At 32.4% G+C, this 9,162-nt stretch overlaps 1 protein-coding gene across 1 annotated transcript; it reads right to left on the reverse strand.

Moving 5' to 3' along the window:
* Nucleotides 1-740: 740 nt before the first annotated feature.
* On the reverse strand, nt 741-4,245 carry LOC148948149 (uncharacterized). The gene is made up of 2 exons (XM_089095713.1): nt 4,033-4,245; nt 741-1,200 (listed from the first exon to the last, which is right to left on the reverse strand). The coding sequence occupies exons 1-2, from the start codon at nt 4,076-4,078 to the stop codon at nt 806-808; spliced, it is 441 nt and encodes a 146-aa protein (XP_088951839.1). The 5' UTR covers nt 4,079-4,245; the 3' UTR covers nt 741-805.
* Nucleotides 4,246-9,162: the final 4,917 nt, after the last annotated feature.

A 9,162-nucleotide genomic window follows, 5' to 3' on the forward strand; every position in this document is an offset into this window, starting at 1 on the left:
AAGGAAACTAAACACATAACAAAATTGAATAAAACTAATTTAATGTACTAATTGGTCGTGAGAATAATAACCACAAATCACTGAGGACACAACAATCGTCCAAAACTCCTATAACCACGGTTTAATATCGGTAAAATTGCTAAAAATTACAAAAGTGTTTCTACATTCATCACATATAACAGGTTTCTCACCTGCACGCAGTCTTTAATATTTATTCAAACTGAAAAGTTTCTCATCAATATGCTTCTCAGGTTTCTAAAAGGAAAGGTTTCTCATCAATATGCATTCTTTGGTGCCGGTTCAAATTTGATGCTGTATCACAAACATCACACTTAAACGGTTTTTCACCTGTATGCACTCTTTTATGGCTGTTCAAATATGATGGTCGAGAAAAGGTTTTATCGCAAACATCACACTTAAACGGTTTTTCACCCATATGCACTCTTTTATGAGTGTTCAAATGTAATGCTTGAGAAAAGGTTTTATCCCAAACGTCACACCTAAATGGTTTTTCACCCGTATGCACTCTTTCATGGGTTTTCAAATGTGCTGCTTGAGAAAAAGCTTGGTCACAAACATTACACTTCAATGGTTTCTTACCTATCAGCGCTCTTATGTGCCGATTGGAATTTGATGTTGTAGAAAAAGACTTATAACAAGCGTCACACTTAAATGGTTTTTCACCTGTAAGCACTCTTTTGTGCCGGTTCAAATGTGATGTTTTAGAAAAAGTCTTATCACAAACGTCACACCTAAACGGTTTTTCACCCGTATGCACTCTTTCATGGGTTTTCAAATGTGCTGCTTAAGAAAAAGCTTGGTCACAAACGTCACACTTAAACGGCTTCTCACCCGTGTGCACTCTTTGATGGGTGTTCAAACTTGCTGCATGAGAAAAAGTTTGGTCACAAACATCACACTTAAACGGTTTTTCACCCGTATGCGTTTGAGAAAAGGACTTGTCACATACCTCACATTTATATGTCTTTTTCTTTTTATTAATTCTTTGATATCTTTTCAATTTTTTTTCCTTTTTACTTTGAAGGTGACTTTTCAAACTTGTTTTCTGACTTTCTAAGCCTTTTCCTTCAGATTCTGATACACACGAAATTAAAAAACTGCTAGAGGATGGATTCTTTGAAACAACTAGTGACGTATTTCCCTGTAAGTGAAGTCCAGACACGTGTGGTGTAAAGTGACCTAAAAGTTTAAAAGTGTACAGTTAACGAAATAGCACAAAAAATCAAAACTCTTAAAATCAAAACCAATACATATTTTTCAAGATGTTTTGAAAGTCTACAGAGTTAAAAACAGAAAAAAAACAGTACATCTTAAAAAACAAAAAAACAAATACATATCTTACAAAATGTTTTGAAAGGCTAAAGAGTTAAAAACAGAAAAAAACAGTAAATCTTTCAATAGGTTACAAATAATTGTATTCTAAATAATTTTATTGTAATTGTAACAACAAATGACTTTATTTTCGATCCCTCTTCTCTTCCTCATCGTTATATTAGCTATACGTAATTTCGAAATTACGTGATATCGTAATATTAGGCTTTTACAATTAAAATTAGTTATAATTAGATATTAAGCTTTTAAAATTAGTTATTCTAATGCAACAAAATAGCGAAAATGAAACCTTAAAAGAGCAAAAAGCATACCTTGGGGTAAATCAAACCATAAGTAAAGGAGCGGAAATATTCCAACAAATATTAGGCATTATTGTAACAAGAACAAGAAGAACAAATTCAGGAAAATCTGGTCGCACATAAAGGCACCGCCATCTGCATTTGGGTAATTTTGAATTGTTTAAGAAAAATTTCCTTTTTAACAAAGAGTCACGCTGGAGTAAATTGCGAGCAGATATATTTGCTCTGTTTTACTTCTTTTATAGAGACCATGCACATATTTTAGGTTCAAAATTTCTATTGAACTGTGAACAATAAATACGTTGTTCTAGTTCACTGTTCATCTGCTATAAGCAAATTGTTAAATAAAACAATATTAAGGCTGTCACTGATAACTGGTCAAAGGTGACTGATAACTGGTGATTGAAAACGGAGCTTTTAAGAGATCATCATCGTGTATTTACATGCAGAAAACTTTTTTTCACTTTGTATTAAAAGGATTCATCTCTCTGAGGAAAACGTGACTTTCATCTTTTTTTTTTAATCCAATGAGACTCCCAATGTTATTCTAGCTAATTATTTAAAACAACTCGTTCCTAAACAGACAAAAAACTTTTGACTTCATATGCACAAAATGAATTCAGTACTTTTGTTTGAATCTAGTGTTTACAGTAAATTAATATTCTACACTAAAAAATTCTGGTAGGCAGTTCAGATAATAACAGCCAATTTTCTGCTTCTTTCAAATTCACCTTGAAATCAAAATAATAGACCGATTTATTTCTTTATCACTTAATTTGAAGGTAAATATACACTATAAATATGGAATATAAAATGTATATAGGGACATAGTTTTAAGGCTTATTATCAAGGCTTTGAAAATTATAAATTATTATTTGAAAATAATAAAATCTGCAAAACTACTTTCAAGCGAAAATTTAAAAATGTTCATTAAAGACTACAAAAGCGGTATGGTAAACAACTTCACATCGGAAAAGTATAAACAAATATTGCATTATAAGATTAAGTCTCTTTGTCCTTTTTTGCTCAATAAATTAATATCTAATACATATAAATCAACAAAAATAAAATGTTTAAGCTATAACTTCATTGTTGGAATATTTGGGTTGCAATTCCTGGGTGTCGTATCCAAATTTACAAGGTCCTGAAATGCAAGGTAAATTCAGCAAGGGAACATCTTCCAGTTTTGGTGACAAAAGATAGTTTGGAAAATGAAAGGGCTTCTCAAGATCACATGGTAAAGCTTCTTCAAACTCTAAAACAAATTTTAAATTAAACAGAAATATAAAAATTTAACAGTAAAACTTACTAAACAAATGTGACTGCTTTTTCTTTTTAGTCACGTGTAAAAACGTATTTATTAGCATGAGGCAACAAAACTCATTGACATAGAACAAACACAAACTTGAAATTCATAAAACAAAATTCATAACATAGAATTAATAGCTGGATAAGTGTGAATTTAGGATAATGTACTCAATAAAAAAAATATTGAATAAAAAAATATAACCAAAAAATTAACATTTTACAGCTTAACAGTCACAAAAAATTGACACAACTAAAGACAAAAAAAATACCAATCAATTGGGGGGTTTCAATTAGTTCCCAAAAAATAGAATACATATATATAATAGAATACATCTCAACAATCACAAAGAACCACAACCAATCAATTGGGGGTTTCTGCATTAGTTCCAAAACAATAAAATACAAAATATAGTCTCCCAACATTGAACAGCTGAATTCAACTAATTTTATTCCTCTCTTACACGTCTTATAACTTGATATTCCCATCTGAAGCCCCAGGACTAACCCTGATTTGGTGGTAATATATCGTTCATCATACCTGCACAGGGGAGAAGATTGACAGTCAAATATCTACGGGATGATTACTTGACTCACCAAACTTAAAAATAAAAGCTAAAATATGAATTGAAAAACGTTTTGTGGCACCATAGAAGCCATTTACATCACCCCTAACCTCGTAATAGTTCGATCCAAAAACATATACAGTTTCATGTTTTTTCTAAGGACCACTTAATGAGAAAGGAGAAAAAAAGGGGACGATTATTTTCTAGAGCAAAGTAGCTTTTCTTTTTTCAATTCAGATCGGTTTTAATAATACATTACATTTGAATAACAAACACACCTGCACACAAATACTTTAAATAAATTAATTCTGAACCATGATCAATATTTATTTGGCCTTTTATGCAAAACTTTTGAAAAGACCTCAAAAATTGCTGTTAATAAGACCACGTAGTGGCGGTCCTCCATTTAGAAGCCAGCTCGAACTCAAATTACCCCCAAACAATTCAAATCAAAACACTAAGACTAACTTTTTGTTTCTGTAACAGAAAATTTAACTGTTTAGAATTACCGTTTTTAATGGAAGAATCCTCAGAAACTGCGATGAGATTAGCCATTTTCGGAATTCGTCAAAAATCCATGAAAGATCTTGGAATGGCGTTAATGAAAATTATGAGAAGTATTATACTATCATCAACACTTGAATACGACACAGATTTAAGTCAGGAAAGTCCTAAAATACAAAAGATATAATGATTGATGACTAATAATGACTTTTAACTACTACAAAAGCATATTTTATCTTAACACAGTTGAAAGCATGCAGTCCTTCAGCAGTCAAAGGCGTTAGAAATCTGATTATCAATTTTAAGAAGAGGATGCAAAAATTAAAAATAGTCTTTTGATGGAACTATTTTTAAAGTACAACTGTTAATTTTATTTTACAATAAGCTTTCACGGTAAAAAAGGAAAATACTACTTTTAGCTTGTTCTGTTAGCTGTATTCTTTTAATGAATGAACATTCTAAGAATGCTCTTACTAATCAGATTATCAAGTTTTCTTCTGTTATTATACATTTTTAACGTTACATTTTGGTAAATTATGCACTCAATAGCTTGCAGACATAAATTTAAAATGCCTCCCCCCCCCCTAACTTTTTTGGCATTCACCAAAGTTTTAAGGGAAAATTTTGCAAAATTGGCAGAAATTATGCAAAATTCCAGATTTCTGTAGAAAAATTGGGCAGAAACATGTTATAGTAGCAATTCAGTAAAATCTATGAATTCCCCCCCTCCTCCAATACAAAGAGGCTTGGGCTGCCCCTGTGCATGGGAAATATAGTTTGAGCTGTATGTTATGGTTTTAAGACTCTGTATGGATTAATAACTAATTTTAGTACTTTTCTGGTTTTTAATGTTTTTTTCAGATTGTCATGGTGATTTCTTCTTTTAAGGCCTGTTTGTGCATTGCAATTCTTTATAATTTACTGGATGAAATTATTTCTTTATAATTTACAGCAGCTATTGGTTAACCATATTTGGTATAAATTTAGGACCAATACCGGTGATAAGGAGACATGTTAAAAAAACAATTCTTACTTCATAATAGGCAAAATTATCCCAGTTAAAATATTATCCAAGGAGAACACCTTTATCCTCACTATTTTCTTTGTTTTCCAGTTTTACAATCACATTTTACGATATTTTGTCTTTTCTCCAAGTCTTGATAATTGTTTTAAAAGAAACACTAGAGCCATCTAGCAAATCTAACCAAACATAAATTTATTAATATTAGCCTAGTTATCATTTTGGTAGATGGCAGTGATAGTGTTTATCTTTCATATATAGAATAATTAATAACAGAAAAATACAATAAAATGTTTATTTTACACAATTTTGTAAAAGATAATTGTACAACAGTGAAAATAGTAATGATACAGATACTCCCTCTGGAAAATATGCTAACTAGAGTAAAAAACCTTTTTGTGGGAAAGACCACTTTTCATTGGCATTCTAGAAAATAGCAATGGGTTTTTGGACCACCCCTATTTCACTACAGCATGATGCAATGAGAGAGCAGTAACAAGAACTCTGACTTCTTGGCTAAATTTTCACCAATATTTGTCAGCATAAATGAAAAATGTGGTCTCTTTTGACAAGAAAAAATTATATTTAGCCTATTATTTGTGATTTATAGAATGAACATCAAACAATAAAAGTTACATTTTTAGAATAAAAAAAAGGATATACTCATCCAAATAGGATAATTGGTATTTCCAAATTGAGGTCATTGTAGGTACGTAAATAAACTAAAAATTTCAAGTGTTTGATCTTAAATAATTTTAATAAAAACCATATTAATATATACCTTAGATTATGGAAAAATTCTACTTTAGGTACTTTTGGCTATCTTGGAAAGGGAATAGGTTAGGAAAATGAAACTTTCAGGAATGGGTCTACAGGCTAAAGTATGTCCCAGGAAAGTATTTTGAAGTGCCTACCTCCACTGTTTCTCCCTCTAGAGGGTCCTGAAATTTGTCTACATGACAGGTCTATATCAATTGAAATTTTGACCAAGCCACATTTTACCTTAATTTTCAGTGATCTGTATATTTTTTCTGGCCTTAGTTCTGAAAATGAAATTCCTGTTAATTGAATAAAATTTTAAGCCAAATCAATGTTGTTTTTTTTTCAAAATTTAAGAAATGTGTTTGCATAGCTTTAAAACTATATAAATTGGAATTGAGCAAAGTTGCGAAGCTGAAAACAATTGTGTGATACTTCATTTAAGCAAAAGATCTATTTTCCACAGTTTAACTTTTATAACACACAAATTTTTTAAGGTCATATAAGGTCAGACCCTCTAGAGGAAGGAGTGAAGGTAGGTACTTCAAAATACCTTCCTGAGACATATTTTGGTCAATATTTACCAAATCATATTATTGAGTTTAAAATAAAGTGAATACACCATTTGATGCCTTTTTTATGCTTATTACAAATATAACAATCATTCCTATTTGAAATGAATTTTAGCCCTCCCTCCCCTATATATGCCAATTCAGGGTATATATTTCTACATTGGGAGCTGACGGCATATCTGCAACTTTATACTGACAGAATTTTCTGCAAGTATTCTTATGCTGCAATTATATTATATGGTGATTTTAATGAGCTAGACTAAAAGTGGCTTAGCTCTGCTCTTAGCCTTGATCAAGTGGTCAAGTCACCTACTCGTGGTGATAAAACCCTAGACTTGATTTTTACCAACATTGTAGATTACTACTGTGTCCCCAAAGTGGCCCCTCCATTAGGAGCAAGTGACCATCTATGCATCTTTTGGACCCCCTTATCTTCCTTTCCCCCTAAGCAATTGATCAGTTACTCTTATAGACCCATTACTGACAAGAAGGTTGCCCATTTCAAATTAAAACTTAGTTCCAAATCTTGGGGCAATATCCTATGTCTTACCAATAGTAATGAAATGGCTTTTAAGTTTTCAGTGGAACTTTTCAGTTATATTGTGACACCTTTCCAGTGAAAAATTTTACTCGCAAATCTAACTGCAAACCATGGATAAATAAAAAAAATTTGTACCTAATAAATTAGCAAGATAAACTCTTTAAGGAAGGAGTTTTCCAAGAATCTTGAAAACTGAGAAACATCATTGTTAGCGAAATCCGTAAAGCAATACAGGAGCATGGTGCGCACGTGCTCAATAAGTTATTGTATTCAGACCCTAGGAAATTCCACAAAAGTGATCAAGATCTCATGGGAAAGGTCTCTTCAATATTTTTCTTACTCGACGGTAATCGTGACCCAGTGGGTGCGGATGTCATAAATGACCATTTTGCTTCAATTTGTAAAATTCACCTGCCACTCCAGCATATGCCAGCCAACAGTGCAGTGAGTGACATTCCTGTGATTGAAATTCATTAGACTCAACTTAAACTCAAAACTCTTGATACAAATAAGTCAGCATACCCAGGTGATATCCCTACTAAATTGATTGTGGAACGTGCCCAGTATTTAAGTGTACCTCTACCTGCTATTTTTAACCAATGTTTTGTAGATGGTATTTTCCCAGTGTGTTTTAAACGAGCTATTATATCTCCTATACCAAAAACTAAGCCCCCAAAAGTTCCCTCTGACTTAAGACCAATATCAAAAACCTCCATTTTCTCTAAAATCTTTGAAAGTTTTTTACCATTTCCTTTTTTACAATATTCATGATAAAATCAACCCAAATCAGTTTGGCTTTAGGCCAAATTAAAGCACCATGCATTGCTTAATTTATATACTTGACACTATTTTCAAACATCTTGAGTTGAATAGTTCCTACATTGAGGCTGTTTTTACTGATATTAGCAAAACCTTTAACAATTTGGATCATCAGACAGTTATAAATAATGCAAAGGCTTTAGGGTCAAGAGATTTTTTTTTACATACGTTACCTAGATTTTTGTCAGGCCATGAGCAATGTTTAGTCCTCCCTAATGGGGATTCATCAGATTTTTCCTCAATGTCCTGTGGTGCACCTCAAGAGACTATGTTAGGTCTTTTAGCATTTTTAGTAGTTTTTAGTAATGTTTTACCAAGTTTTTACAACACTTTTAAATTTGCAGATGGTTTGACATTACTAAACCTTTGTCACACATCTAATACTTTGAATGTTACTCTGGATTCACTAATGAACAATTTAAAGAATGATCTTGACAAAGCTAAACTCAACTTAAGCATGCCCGACAGCAGTTTCATGTTATTTTGTTTTTCAAAAAATATACCCCCTATCAATAATTACCTTTCCATACCAAATTTAAATGCTGTTAAGCTGCTTAGTGTGCAGTTGGACAATGACCTTAACTGAAACTCCCACATTTCCCACTTATTTAAGTCAGGTTGTTTTCTCCTTAAATCTTTCTCTCTTCTCAAACGTGTCTCCATATCAATCCAAAACCTTAAAATAATTTATTGTTCTTATATAAGACCCTGTCTGGAATATGCTTGCCCTGTCTGGCACCCTGGGTTGACCAAAGACCAATGTTCTAAAATTGAAAGTATTCAAAAAAGAGCAGTAAAAATTATTCTGGGGAAGGCCTATACTACATACAATGAAGGTTTGGCTACACTTGAACTTATTACATTGGAATCACGACGTCACATCCTTACCATGAACTTTGGTCTCAAGTGCCTTAATTCTGACTTTCATCGACGTTTTCTACCTCCCTTTAAAGAAAATCCCCCAACCCTTCCTAAAACAAGGCGCAATGCTCTTAGAGCTCCAAATACCCAACTGGACCTGTATCCCCGAATGTTGACCATGAGGTACAAAAACTCTTTTGTCCCCTATTTTGTTTCCTATTTTAATAATTGATATAACTTTTCCCCTGACATCTGTTTTATTATTGGTTCAATTTTTTGTTTTATGTTTATCACATAACATTTGTTTTGTTATGGTAATTACCTTAAATCACAGCTTGGAGTGAAATAAGGACTTTCGGTCCTGTTGAATCACTCCTTATGATGACTGTTGTAGTTGGTTAAGTTCTGGTGGAAGATTCTGGTGCTTCCCAGTCAAACTTCCACAGTGTATCTTTCCACTCAGCATCCAGAAGGTGTTTGAGAGCATCTGTTGATTCAGAAGCAACAGTGTCCTCCTTGAGGTTATTCCAGAGGTTCTTAATCTGATTCGAGAAGAAATTGC

The sequence above is a fragment of the Artemia sp. Qi Xiang Cuo genome, chromosome 10 (assembly GCF_049724085.1).
Source record: "Artemia sp. Qi Xiang Cuo chromosome 10, ASM4972408v1, whole genome shotgun sequence".
Taxonomy (NCBI): Eukaryota; Metazoa; Arthropoda; class Branchiopoda; order Anostraca; family Artemiidae; genus Artemia; species Artemia sp. Qi Xiang Cuo.

Bases quoted from the DNA above. Each gene is read 5' to 3' on its own strand.
- LOC148948149 (XM_089095713.1), bottom strand. From the start codon at position 4,078: ATGGCTAATCTCATCGCAGTTTCTGAGGATTCTTCCATTAAAAACG. The intron at 1,201-4,032 runs GTAATTCTAAAC...TTAAACTTTTAG, and splicing joins GGATTCTTCCATTAAAAACG to GTCACTTTACACCACACGTG.